This window comes from Salvelinus namaycush, unplaced genomic scaffold, assembly GCF_016432855.1.
Source record: "Salvelinus namaycush isolate Seneca unplaced genomic scaffold, SaNama_1.0 Scaffold1094, whole genome shotgun sequence".
Lineage (NCBI taxonomy): Eukaryota > Metazoa > Chordata > Actinopteri > Salmoniformes > Salmonidae > Salvelinus > Salvelinus namaycush.
This window is the reverse complement of record NW_024057780.1, coordinates 57,551-72,445: the sequence shown is the minus strand read 5'-3', so window position 1 is coordinate 72,445 and position 14,895 is coordinate 57,551. Positions and strand designations below refer to the sequence as shown.

General features: G+C 40.8%; 2 protein-coding genes across 2 annotated transcripts in view; one reads left to right on the top strand and one right to left on the bottom strand.

Annotated features, from left to right (window-relative positions):
- Positions 1-2,009: 2,009 nt before the first annotated feature.
- LOC120035690 (pyrin-like) lies at positions 2,010-7,491 on the bottom strand. Its single transcript, XM_038982252.1, has 2 exons — positions 7,325-7,491; positions 2,010-3,479 (listed from the first exon to the last, which is right to left on the bottom strand). The coding sequence occupies exon 2, from the start codon at positions 3,475-3,477 to the stop codon at positions 2,131-2,133; it is 1,347 nt and encodes a 448-aa protein (XP_038838180.1). The 5' UTR covers positions 3,478-3,479; positions 7,325-7,491; the 3' UTR covers positions 2,010-2,130.
- Positions 7,492-7,533: 42 nt separating this feature from the next.
- The window catches only part of LOC120035689 (protein bicaudal D homolog 1-like), a 62,472-nt gene continuing 55,110 nt past the window's right edge, over positions 7,534-14,895 (top strand). Inside the window, exon 1 of the mRNA XM_038982251.1 lies at positions 7,534-7,538. Within this exon, the coding sequence (XP_038838179.1) occupies positions 7,534-7,538 (5 nt within the window). The remainder of the gene's footprint in view (positions 7,539-14,895) is intronic.

The following is a 14,895-nucleotide window of genomic DNA, read 5'->3' as shown; positions in this document are numbered from 1 at the left end:
GGAGAAGCTCCCCAAATACAGGTGTGCCAAAATGTTTGCGTCATACCCAAGAAGACTTGAGGTTGTAATCGCTGCCAAAGGTGCTTCAACAAAGTACTGAGTAAATTGTCTGAATACTTTTCCCCGTTTTTTATTTTTAATACATTTGTAAAAATGTCTAAAAACCTGTTTTGACTTTGTCATTATGGTGTGTTGTGTGTAGATTGACGAGAAAAAACTAACGTAACAAAATGAGCCGCTAGTGATGATGACATCACCCCTGTGAGTGGACCTACCGTAGACCCAAATTCCAAGGCCTACCAGCACACATTCACACCAAGAGCGCTCTGTTGACTGCTCTGTAAACTCTCTCCTGTAATGATTAATGTTGTGTAAGGAGAATACTGGATTGTTCCCAATCACCCAGTGCACTAAAGACTGGCTGTGGGTCTTGTTCCCAGCCCAGTACTCCATGTTCCTGGCTATAGACCTGGCAAGCGAGTCACGGAGACTGTAGACTCTCTCGGTCTCTTACATAACTCCTGCTTTGTGACACAGCCATAAGTTGCCTCTGTCTCATACTCACCTCCTGCTCTGTAACACAGCAATTAGCAGCCTTTCTCAGGGTGTCTGCTGGAAAACCAATCAGCCTGCCTGGGATTAACAGTGTCTCTCTCTCTCTTTCTCTCTCTCTCTTTCTCCCCCTTTCTCCACCCTCTCTTCCTATATCTCTCTCCCTCTCTACCATGCAATTAATCGGCTAATGCAGATTTGTCAAAGAGAGCGTGTGTGTGGGAGTGGTTCTCCACATTAGAGCTTTGATTCTATCTCACCCTATGGTATCAACGGAACACTTGGGATAAAGATTCATACTGTAGAATTGGAAGGGTGAAAGGTGTTGTCATTCAGATGCTTCTGGATGGAGGAACCACATGGACCTTGACATAAGAGTTGTCAGGGTGGAAGGTGTTGTGTCATTCAGAATGTTCTGGATGGAAAACCACAAGGACCTTGAGATGTATTGTTGGTTGAATGGGTTCATTTAATTAGACCTTCAGTTAATGTAATTTATAACCTTTAATTTCTTCAAGAAGCGGAAAACTGGAGAGACATTCTGAAATATGACATTTGAAACAACTTGCAACAAAAAAGTAAATGGAAAACAAATGTATGATTTGATGAAACACAGTGCTTCCCCAATGTGCTTCCCTAAACATTGATATATAATGATATTCTACAGATACTAGGGCCGTGAAACGATACAATTTTAAAATCTAATTAATCGCAGGACTTGCTGTGATTAATCACAATTAATTGCATATTCATAAATTAGCTCAAATTGAGCTGTAATTTAAGATTTTTTTATACAAAAAGCATTACAAGAATATTCAGGTCTTGATTTTGTCCAAAGTAACGGTTAGCCAAATCAGGTAAATTGATAAAGCACACTTTCTTTAACCTTGTTTTGACATCACAACATTTTTAGCTGTATATGATATGTATTTTCGATGTTTTCAATTTATTTTGAACGCATTCAGACAATGCGATTAATTAAAAAATGTAAACTAACTCTGACAGCCTCAATACATTGAGTGTACAAAACATTAGGAACACCTGCTCTTTCCATGACATAGACTGACCAGGTGAAAGCTATGATCCCTTATTGACGTCACTTGTTAAATCCACTTCAATCAGTGTAGATGAAGGGGAGGAGACAGGTTAAAGAAGGATTTTTAAGCCTTGAGAGAATGGAGACATGGATTGTGTATGTGTGCCATTCAGAGGGTGAATGGGCAAGACAAATTATTGTAGTGCCTTTGAACAGGGTATGGTAGAAAGTGCCAGGCGCGAGTGTGTCAAGAACTGTAGCGCAGCTAGGTTTTTCACGCTCAACAGTTTCCCGTGTGTATCAAGAATGGTCCACTACCCAAATGACATCCAGCCAACTTGACACAACTGTGGGAAGCATTGGAGTCAACATGGGCCATCATCCCTGTTGAACGCTTTCGACACTTTGTAGAGTCTATGCCCTGATGAATTTAGGTTGTTCTGAGGGCAAAAGTGGGGGGTGCAACTCAATATTAGGAAGGTGTTGCTAATATTTTGTATACTCAGTGTATATACACATTGTAAGTTGCATTTTATCAATTTTCAGGCTTTTTCAAAAGTTAAGAAATGAATACTCAGATGTTGATTGACTGGGGTAATGACTAATGGGGCTGAGTTTTCACCGTCATCGTCAGTGCCAGTGCTAAAGAATGGATAGAGTTTCTTATTGAAAGTGTAACCAGTGAATGAGTAGATATGAGACCTGTTATCCACATCATAGAAGGAGACCTGGCCTTGTTCATAATCAACATAAACCCCTATCTTCTGGGGCTTCTGACTAAGAGCAATGAGGATAGCAGGGCTTTCAGCAGCTACATACCTATCCCCATCCCTCAGACATATAGCCAGGTATCCATGGCCAGGGCTCAGGGTGACCCCACTCTTCCTGTTGATGGACTCTACGGCCACTCCTAAATCCAACCTAGTCTTACCTTTCACCTGCACCTCATAGTAGAATCTCCCTGAGGAGAAGCCCTCCTTTGCTAGGACATTAACACCTAAATTAAACCTTTCAGGACTATCTGTGACATTTTGCCAGAGATCTCCAATTCTCACTTGTTTCCTGTCTTCAGAGAGAATGAGGTACGGATGTGCTGTATCAGGGTCCAGAGTCACATTCACTGCACACTTTTTAATCCTTCCCAACTCAGCTGCAGACAGCCTGCTCTCTTCACTATTGAGTGCTTCTCTCAGCTTGTTCACAGCTCTCCTCATAGACCCCACACTGGGATCACTGTGAACGCTGACCTCAGACCAGTCAATGATGGCCGGTGGGGTACACAGGGACGGGAACATCTGGAGAAGGTGAAGGTGGTCCTCAGTGTGTGAGAGCTGCTCCAGTTCAGAGCTTCTCTCCTGTAGTTTAGAGATTTCCTGTGTTAGCTCTAGAATGTGTTCTATAGCCCCGGTTGTTGCTGCTTTCTGCTTCTTTTTGATCTCCTCAATAACATCTACGTAGGTCTTCTGAACGAGCCGTGCCACTTCAGTCAGGAACAGCAAAGTGTCCTCTTTCTCCCTCTCCACATTTTTCTCGATGAGTTTTGCAGAGTGTACGATCTCCTTCATCTTCTTTCGACGGTCCTGGATCATCAGCTGCATTTCCCCCCGCACTTTCTTGAAGTCTGTCTCTCCACACTCATCCCTTGTGTGGACGTAGTGGTGAATGACCTGGTCCTTGTCCTTACAGAATGGATACTGACCAGTTTGGCCACTTCCACAGGTGTGTCCGTCTTGTTTCATACTGTACTCATACTCCAGGTCTTCCTCCTCATCATCAATCTCAATATCTTCTTCGTCCAGAGTAGCGGTGCGCACCAGGCACACAAATAAAAGCAGGTACAACAGGCTGGCATGCAGGCCCCTCCCTATCCACTTGTTGTTTGGCGACATAGCTGGGAACAAGACAACACAGTCAGTTATTTTTTTGTTTTGTTTCTATTTAGTTTAGTTCAGTTTAGCTTAGTTTCAGTTCAGTCTATGTAAAACATGAATGGAAGTTCCCATTCCTGAACTGAAACTTGATTGACTGGTGCAGATCAGATGTACAGATTAAGCCAGCATTGGTCACAGGTATTCTCGGGGTAAAACCTTTGGTTGGCACAGTCTGCCAGTCAGTGACTCATGCATCACATGCCTTGTTAAACTGAAACCAAAACAATGATAGAGATACGTATATTTGCCTCTAAAATATATTTTCTATTTCAGTTTTAAGAAGAATACAAAAGAAACATTCAAACACCCAGTAGGGACAGTAGGGTCGTTCCACTAATAGAGTGTCCTTTGCCTCCCTTTGATATTTTATACTGAACAAAAATATAAACGCAACATGTAAAGTGTTGGTCCCAGAAATGTTCCATATGCACAAAAAAGCTTATTTTTCAAAATTTCTGCACAAATCATTTTACATCCCTGTTAGTAAGCATTTCTTCTTTACCAAGACAATCCATCCAGGAATGGAAAAAGTACCTCATTTTCAAACTTGAGTAAAAGTAATGTTATGTTAATAGAAAATTACTCAAGTAAAAGTGAAAGTCACCCAGTAAAATTCTACTTGAGTAAAAGCCTAAAAGTATTTGGTTTTAAATATGCAAATCAAAGTAAATGTAATTGCTCAAATATACTTAACTATCAAAAGTAAAAGTATTTACTATTCAAATTCTTGATATTAAGCAAACCAGACGGTACAATTAAATTTCTTATTTTTTTATTTACACATAGCCAAGAGCACACTCCAACGCTAAGACATCATTTACAAATGAAGCATTTGTGTTTAGTGAGTCCGCCAGATCAGAAGCAGTGGGGATGACCAGGGATTTTCTCTTTATAAGTATGTGAATTGGACCAGTTCCCTGTCCTGCTAAGCATTCAAAATCTAATTAGTACTTTTAGGTGACATGGAAAATGTATAGGGTAAAAAGTACATCTTTTTTTTTGGAATGTAGTGGTGTAAAAGTAAAAGTGGTCCAAAATATAAATACTAAAGTAAAGAACAGATACCCCAAAAAAACTACTAGAATAGTACTTTAAAGTATTTTTACTTAAGTACTTTACACCACTGAATACATCCACCTGACAGGTGTGGTATATGAAGAAGCTGATTAAACAGTATGATCATTACACAGGTGCACCTTGTGCTGTGGAAAATAAAAGGCCACTCTAAAATGTGCAGTTTTTTCACACAACACAATGCCACAGATGTCTCAAGTTTTGAGGGAGCGTGCAATCGGCATGCTCTCGGCATGGTCAGATGAAGCAGATGCTAAACTACAGGACTGTTTTGCTATCACAGACTGGAACATGTTCCCGGGATTCTTCCGATGGCATTGAGGAGTACACCACATCAGTCACTGGCTTTATCAATAAGTGCATCGAGGACGTCGTACCCACAGTGACTGTACGTACATACCCCAACCAGAAGCCATGGATTACAGGCAACATTCTGAGCTAAAGGGTAGAGCTGCCGCTTTCAAGGTGCGGGACTCTAACCTGGAAGCTTACAAGAAATCCTGCTATGCCCTGCGACGAACCATCAAACAGGCAAAGCACCAATATAGGGCTAAGATTGAATCATACTACACCGGCTCTGACGCTCGTCTTATGTGGCAGGGCTTGCAAACTATTACAGACTACAAAGGGAAGCACAGCGCCGAGCTGCCCAGTGACACGAGCATACCAGATGAGCTAAATCACTTCTAGAGCCTGTTGGAGCTAGGAACACAAGCATTTCGCTACATCCGCAATAACATCTGCTTAATATGTGTATGCAACCAATAACATTTTATTTGATTACCCAAAATGCACTCTATTGGTGGAATGACCCAGTAACCAGCTACACATCCACCAGAGCAGTACAAAATGAAAAGCACTGTGAATATCACTTAATTAACACCAACCACAAACAAACACAATAATGTGTACCAGAGCCCAAAGAGTTTCATCTATCCTGGGGCATATTAGTAGGATACTACAATACAATAACATTTGTGCTGTATAATGCAATGTAGAACTGCCACACGTTATGTAATGTTGAACAGTCAGCTGATGACTGTCAAGCAAATAACTGCCAGTCTCACGGTAATTGACCGTTAATTAACATAAACATATTTAGCATCTCCTGGCTTCCAATCCTACAAGCCACTGATGCAGACCTTTGGAATATCTACATTTTAAAAAGTCTATTAATTCCATGTAATATAGCCTACACAATAAATCCATTATTTATTTTAGACCAGTCTAAAAAAAAACATGATATGAATAAAATGTAGTCTATTTCAGAAGAGCAGAATAGCATACTCTGAGTTGTCCTTATGTTAGGCCCTGATCAGGCTACGCCATATGGCTGTGGGCTACACTAGTTCATTAGGCAGACAAGATTTGCTTAGAATTCCGTGTCATTATTATATATTATTTTATAGTGTGAAGAATACAATTGAACATAGCTGAATAAAATAGAAAGGATATTTTCTCCAAACGATTTGAGGCAGTGCGCACATGTAGCTATTCTGTGTTGAGCGGTTAACAAAGAAACAGGTCCTCCTATATGCTTAATTTAGTGTTATTTATGCAACTTTAGTTGTGATATGAACGTTGGGCTGTATGTTTTGATTTTTAATACATTCTAAGGCTGCATGATGCTACTCTAATAATGATTTGAAAAAATCTCATGAAAGGCATGAGCTCTGCTTTGTTTTTTGAGCAGGCTGCACACATTTCATCATTCTCAAAAGTGACCGCAAATGCAATTACGCATGTAATGCTTTTATTATAAAAGTGAATTTTTATGGTGAAAATGATCTTCCCCAAACTTGGAACTTATGTGCTGTGTATGTATGCCAGGTCGGGTTTACACCCGTTGTAAATCAGGATTAATGTGCTTCATTTTAAGACGTTAGTTGTGATACAAACCTTATCAAAAATAGGCCTATGGACTACGCTACATGAGGTGTGCGACTATTATTTGAAAAAGTTGCAAAAAAGGTATGTGCTGTATCTTGCCTTACTGCACACAAGCTGGGCATCACTCACAAGTGATAGGCTAATATTGTCACCCATCAGACTATTCTTGATTTAGTCTTGTCTTTACATACTGTATACTAAATAATATATGTGTGAAATTTGTTTAGAATGGCCCATTATCATGCACCTTTCTTAAAAAAGGGGCTCAGGAAAAAATACATGTCATCTATGCACTTAAATAGCGAATTGAGGACGCTTTTTTCTGGGGTTAATTTTCATGCCAGCCAGGTAGGCTAAACTCCTGTTGTAAAGAGAAGCAATGTGCTTAATATTAGGAAAGTTGAGAAATGAATATAGTAGGCCTAGCCTTTAGAAGTTGATGGGATCCTCCTCTTTTTAATAGAGGTCATCACTCTGTTTTCTCACACAATTGCATAGCCTATAGAAATGTTGAGCAACATGAGCTCATGGGCTCTCATGAATTGTTTGATTTTCGATCACATTTGCATTGATGTCAGAGTGAATTGAGGGACAAAAGAGTGCTGAGTACCAGGCAGTTAACAAGTTTGGTAGGCTACTGATGACCATCAGCAGCATCAGAGCTTGGAGAAGTCTAATTACCATGACTAAACGGTAACGTGAAATTTGACCGCCGTCATGACTCGTGACGGCCGGTGTGGCAGTAATACGGTCCCCATAACAGCCCTAGTCCAATATATACATTACTTTTCTATCGAAGCGTTAAGAAATATCCCCTTGGTAAATAAACCTGTTCACTCACCTGATTGTGTGCTTGTCTAGTAGTGTTTCTGTATGACTATCTTCTTTCACTTCAGTGATAATCACTTGAGGCGATTACTTTATATAGCCTACAGTACCTGGCCAGGACAGTTTCACTTTACTGTATTACCCTGAAGTCAGTTACCGTACCAGCGTAAAATATGTATTTCCTCCTCCCCTTCTCCTAAAGAACTATTACATCATATCAACATGAGGTAAGTTAAGTTAAATATTAACTTCGCCGTAGCAGTGCTCATTCTATCATGTTGGCTACAATAAAACACCCTAATTTGATTTAATTCATAAAACCACTTGTTCAGTGAACTAAATTACTTTTTCACACCGAAATACATATTAATTCTGACTGTCCTGCTCATTGTCTCCAGCCAGGCCAGTATATAGGACAGGGATGGGCAATTTTGTTAGTCACTCTCACTGTCACGATCGTCGTATGAGTGAGACCAAGGTGCAGCGTGGTATGCGTACATTCTCTTATAATGAATGAACACTTAACAAAAACAACAAAATCAACGGACAAAACGTGAAGCTATACAAATAGTGCAGACAGGCAACTAAACATAGACAAGATCCCACAAACACAAAAGGGAAATTGCTGCCTAAATATGATCCCCAATCAGAGACAACGATAAACAGCTGCCTCTGACTGGGAACCATATCAGGCCACTATAGACATACAAATACACCTAGATAACCCACCCAAGTCACCATCACGCCCCAACCAACACAGAGAAAAAACAGCTTACTATGTTCAGGGCGTGAGACTCACTCAGATATCATATTAAAAAACTGAAAACATTTCTCTTCATCCTATGGCAAAAGGTGTAGAATTGCAACAAACTTGCTTTAAAACTGCAACATTTTCTCTGCAACATTTTCTCTGAACTCAAAAACATTAAAGTGTTCTCTCTGCTGTCAAGTGTGCCACAATTATTTTGGGGGGAGGCAACAACATTTCACTTATGGCCCCCAAAAGGCTAGGTCCGCCTCTGACTGCATGTGTTGGTATGGGTTGTGGGTACGCAGAACCGCAAACCACTGTGGCGCCCTCATGATGAGTTCAGATTTTTGGTGGCCCCCACCCCCATCCCTGATATAGGACATAAGGCTTCTGAGGCCCTAATGAATCTCTGGCTTTATGGAGAGCTGGAGACAGAGGAGAGGGACACATCCCTCTCCATGCAGACACACACAACTTGATTTACCATGCGGCTGCCTGGAGTTTACTAGACAGGTCCTCTGTGGAAGAGTAATACGGCCCAGGCACACCTGTGGTTTTTAACAGTTTGATGGATGGAAGATGAGATGCTGTCACAGCCTGAGGGAATCTGGTTAGTGGTTAATGTGAGACTACTCTGCACTGGGCTGTATGAAGATTTTTGAGCTTTCAGAGCAGAGACTGATTTAAATTGAGCCCACAGGCACATACTTACCACCCAGTCATTTAATGTAAGAATATCTGTAGTTATTAGAGTATCTTAGCCGTTATGACTTATGACTGTGGAGGATATTATAAGCTTTATTTTTCTCTCTCTCTCTCTCTCTCTCTCTCTCTCTCTCTCTCGGAGTGACTGAAGCTAGGGTGATGGAAGGGGTCCAAGAGCCCATGCAGTCTGCCATTGCATCATGCTGATGAGTCAGGACAGGTCTTACAGGGCATCTTGCATCAAAGCCTCTTCTCTTTTCCTCTCCTCCTTTCAACCAACTTCGTCTGTGTTCTGACCTTTTGGCGCAGTTACCACTCTGCTGAGCCAACCGTCCCCAACCGTCCCCTCTAGGGCATATTACCCAGCTGAGAGAGCTGGTAAAATACGTTATAAAATGATGTGTTAGTAAATACTGTAAAAAGCCATCTCTTTTCTCTTCCCTCTGTTTGTCTGTATTTCTCTCTCTTAAAACTTCATAGGGATAGGGGGCAGTGTTTCCACTTTGAACAAATTGCGTGCCCAAACGAAATTTCCTCCTACTCTGTCCCAGAAGGTAATACATGCATATTATAATTACTATTGTATAGAAAACACTCTGAAGTTTCTAAAACTGTTTGAATTATTTCTGTAAGTATAACAGAACTCATTTGGCAGACAAAAACCTGAGAAGAGGTCAAAACAGGAAATGAGAAGTCGATTTTCAAAACAGTGTCAAATGGTACCCCGTCTAGATATGGCTGAACAAACACTGCCTAGGGCTTCCACTAGATGTCGTCGTCTTTAGATTTTAGTCTTATTATTCTACTATAAAGGAGGGGCTCATAGGAGCTGTTCTAGTGAGTGGTTGTCAGAATTCTCAGTCAGGATTTGCGCGCGAGGGAGAGAGAGAGCTCTCGTTCCAATGCTCTTTCTTCAGACAATGAAATTCTCCGGTTGGATCCTTATTGATGATTAATGTAAAACACATACTAAATATGGATTGCAAACATCATTTGACCTGTTTCTACAACCTGTAACGGAACTTTTTGAGTTTGTCTGGATGGATTGTTCGTGCGTCATGAAATGGATTCCTGGGATGAACATGCTAACAACAAGTGGCTAAATGATGGGCTTTATGGAACTTTTCAGTCATTTATTGTCGATCTGGGAATCCTGAGAGTGCCTTCTGATGAAGTTATTCGAAGGTAAGTGCATATTTATAGTGTTTTTGTAGCTTTTGTTGACACCAAAATGGCAATTATTTCTTTGGCTGGATTGTGCTCTAAACGCCGTTCTCAGATTAATATTTTTCCGTAAAGTTTATTTTGAAATCTGACACAGCGGTTGCATAGAGGATACGTTTATCTTTAATTATGTGAATAACACTTGCATCTTTTATCAATGTTTATTATGAGTATTTCTGCAAAATCACCAGATGTTTTGGAATCAAAACATTTCTGCATGTAACGCGCCAATGTAAACTGAGATTTTTTTAATATATATATATGCACATTATCGAACAAAACATAAATGTATTGTGTAACATGATGTTATATGACTCATCTGATGAAGAATTTCAAAGGTTAGTGATTAATTCTATCTCTATTTGGGGGTTTTGTGCAAGCTACCTGTGCTGTGAAAGAAATGTCTGTGCTTTTTTGTATTTGGTGGTGAGCTAACATAAATATACGTGGTGTTTTTGCTGTAAAACATTTAAAAAATCGGACATGATGGCTGGATTCACAAGATGTTTATCTTTCATTTGCTGTATTGGACTTGTTAATGTGTGAAAGTTAAATATTTCTAAAAAATATCTTTGAATTTCGCACGCTGCCTTTTCAGTGGAATGTGGGGGGACCCCGGGGCTAGACAGGTTAATAAATGAATACAGTTACTGTGACACTAGCACTCCTATCCATCTGAGTTATGCTGCCATTTTGAACCACTTCTTGTATAATAGATATTATCTCAGTAAGACCGTAAGGTTAGATGAGATGCAATCCTTATCCTACCTACTGACTTGTTTGTCACATATGTGATGTGTGGAAGAATTAATGCCACTCCACTTAATAATCTCACACAGGGCAGTGAGCTGTTAAGGGCCAGTTTGCAACCCATCTGTTCTCAGCTGGAGAGGGAAGGAGAGGAGAGATGAGGAGAGGAGATATGAGGAGAGAAGAGGGAAGGGGAGGAGATATGAGGAGAGGGAAGGAGAGGAGATATGAGGAGAGGAGAGATGAGGAGAGATGAGGGAAGGCGGGGAGAGATGAGGAAAGGAGGGGGAAGGGGAGAGGAGAGGAGAGGAGGAGATATGAGGAGAGGAGATGATACATACAGAATGAGCCTTAATAAGTGATGGGCATTCTGCGCTCTGGACCAAGCGTCCCTCTTATCAGTGGTGGAATGATGACTGGGGGCCAGATGTAATTGCTTCAAAAAGACAAGCTAAACATTGGCTTTCTCCTGGCTGACCTTTAGAATGAACACAGCATGTGGACAGACCACACACAACCAGAGATGGGAGGGAAAGCACTAGACTGGATAGGATACTATTGTTGGTTGTTGTGTCTGGTACAGTTTTGGTACCACCCACACACACACAGTTAGTCATCATAATACCTGCTCACAAATCGGCAAATGTGTGGTATAAATGTGCACACACACACACGCACATACACACGTGCACACCCAATCCTTCATATCACACACACAGAATTCCTGAATCAGTGAGAGCTTTCAGTGGGCCTGGCAAATTAAACAAAGGTGCAGCAGTAACATGCCTCTGCTCTCAGCCTTGTAATAAACATACTTACTGATTTAGATGGAGATTGATTTTGGTCAATTTTACACGATCATACACACACACACACACACACACACACACACACACACACACACACACACACACACACATCAGTGCAGCAGCTTTAGAGTTGGCAAGCATCATGTGGGGAAGCAGAGTGCTGAGAGCTCTTCCCTTGTGTGTTACAAGGGGACATAGAATGCTGTCGTCTACAGGCTAAATATCTGCTGTTTGTATGCCGTTAGTCTAGACAGTCTGCTCTTGGTTGCGTTATGATACAGTTTTATATGTTAATTGCTTGGAAATCCTAGACAGTGTTTTCTATAGCTGCATTCAAACACCTCAGAACTCAATGCATTGAATAGTTAATCTTGGGGGCGGATTCCCATTCTGCTCCTGTTATTCTGAACTATGCTCCTCCCCAAGGCTTTTGTTTGTACTTATTTTGGTCCAATAGAATGAGTGAAAAATAAGCTACATCATGTATATTTTTATTTCCTGTTTTTGACTGACTGGAGCTTAATGTATCCCATTCTGCCCTCTGACTAATGCTGCCTGAGTGATGCCTGTTTATTTATGGGATTTTGAGTGTTTCAGTCTGGCAGCCTGGCAGAGCAAAGGGAACAAACATTTTCACAATGTAAAGATATTGTTGTTTAAACCTAATAGACGATATACAGCAGGCTGCCCTACTGGAAATGTGCAAGCACTGAAGGAACATTATACATCTAATTTTATCGCTCAGATGTTCCATTGCTGTGCACATACACACACACATTCACAGGCAGACACACATTCATACACAGACAGACACACCAAAGCTCTCCTGAGCTTGTTAAGATGACGCCGAAGAGGATGGCTGAGGTTTTACATGCCCGTAACCAATTGCGCTATTTTGTTAGTTTTTTTGCATTGTTTGTAACTTATTTTGTATATAATGTTGCTACTACCGTCTCTTATGAACGAAAATAACTTCTGGACATCAGAACTGGGATTTCTCACCACGAACTGGAAGAAGCTTTTTCATTTAACGAGTCCGATGAGAAAGATATACTGCTCTCCCGGGAACAGGCCCAGATCCCAGTAATTTGTGTGAAGAGAAGGTGGAGGAAAAGAGGATGCAGATCGGGCTGCCTTTTGTCAATCCGTAGGCGAGCGAGTAAACTCCCACTGCCATCAATTCTACTTGCTAACATGCAATCGTTGGAAAATAAAATTGATGACCTTCGATTACGATTATCCTACCAACAGGACATTAACCTGTTTGGCGTGCAAGCCCGACGTCGGTACATTTATGACAACAGCCACTTCAAGTGCAGGGCGCGAAATTCAAAATGTATTTTTTTTTAATATTTAACTTTCACACATTAACAAGTCCAATACAGCATATGAAAGGTACACATCTCGTGAATCCAGCCAACATGTCCGATTTTTAAAATGTTTTACAGGGAAGACAAAATATGTAAATCTATTAGCTAACCACGTTAGCAAAAGACTCCACTTTTATTACTCCATCAGTTTTTGACTCCATCAGTAGCTATCACAAATTCGGCCAAATAAAGATATAAATAGCCACTAACCAAGAAACAACCTCATCAGATGACAGTCTGATAACATATTTATTGTATAGCATATGTTTTTTTCGAAAAATGTGCATATTTCAGGTATAAATCATAGTTTACATTACAGCTACAGTCAGAAATTGCACCGAAAGCAGACAGAATAATTACAGACACCAACGCCAAATAACTAAATACTCATCATAAAACATTTCTGAAAAATACATAGTGTACAGCAATTGAAAGACAGGCATCTTGTGATTCCAGACAATATTTCCGATTTATCAAGTGTTTTACAGCGAAAACAAAATGTAGCGTTATATTAGCGTAGCCACAATAGCCAGAAACACTTGGGCGCCGACGACCAGTTCACATGCGCGACAGATATTAGAAATAGCATCATAAAATGTTTCTTACTTTTGGTGATCTTCCGTCAGAATGTTGGACAAGGTGTCCTTTGTCCAGAACAGTCGTTGTTTGGATCTGGAACGGCAAATTTCCCTCTTCATTTAGCATGGGCACTTGCCAAGTGGCACGGATCTCTCCAACGTCAACAAAGTCAGAGAACGGAACACGGCAAAACTCCCGAAAAAATTTCAATAATCTGATTAAACTATATTGAAAAAACATACTTTACGATGATATGGTCACATGTATCAAATAAAATCTAAACCGGAGATGTTAGTCGCCCATAACGACAGCTAAACAGAAGGCAAATCCATGTCCTCTTTCGCGCGCTCCAGAAACAGGAAATGGACGGTCACGTCATACAAAGAGCTTTAATTCCACCTCAGACCAAGATAGACACGAAATTTCTTCTCTCACCGCCTCTTGACAACCAGGGGAAGGTGTATGAAGTGTACGTAGACTCTTACGTTCATTGCCCATGTATAGGCATGAAGTTGAACAGAGCATCGATTTCTGACATTCCACTTCCTGGTCAGGAAATGTGCTGCAGAAGGAGTTCTGTTTCACTCAGAGAAATAATTCAAACGGTTTTAGAAACTAAAGAGTGTTTTCTATCCAATAGTAATAATGATATGCATATTGTACGAGCAAGAATTGAGTACGAGGCCGTTTGAAATAGGCACGATTTAACTGGCTACTCAATACTGCCCCTTGCAGCCATAAGAAGTTAAGAACTGTAATATCTTATGTTTCACCGAGTCGTGGCTGAACGACGACACAGATAATATAGAGCTGGAGGGATTTTCAATGCACCGGCAGAACAGAGAAGCTATGTCTGGTAAGACGATGGGTGGGTGTGTGTGTCTTTTTGTCAATAACAGCTGGTGCGCAATGTCTAATATTAAAGAAGTCTCGAGGTATTGCTCGCCTGAGGTAGAGTAACTTATGATACGCTGTAGACCACATTATCTACCAAGAGATTTCTCATCTATATTATTCGTAGCCGTCTATTTACCACCACAGACCGATGCTGGCACTAAGACCGCACTCAACCAACTCTATAAGGCCATAAGCAAACAAGAAAATGCTCACCTAGAAGCGGCACTCCTAGTGGCCGGGGACTTTAATGCAGGCACACTTAAATCATTTTTACCACATTTTTACCAGCATGTCACATGTGCAACCAGAGGGAAAAAAACTCTAGACCACCTTTACTCCACACACAGAGATGCATAAAAAGCTCTCCCCCGCCCTCCATTTGGCAAATCTGACCATAATACTATCCTCCTGATTCCTGCGTACAAACAAAAACTAAAACAGTAAGTACCAGTGACTCACTCAGTATGGAGTGGTCAGATGACGCAGATGCTATGCTACA

Bases quoted from the DNA above. Each gene is read 5' to 3' on its own strand.
- LOC120035690 (XM_038982252.1), bottom strand. From the start codon at position 3,477: ATGTCGCCAAACAACAAGTGGATAGGGAGGGGCCTGCATGCCAGCCTG.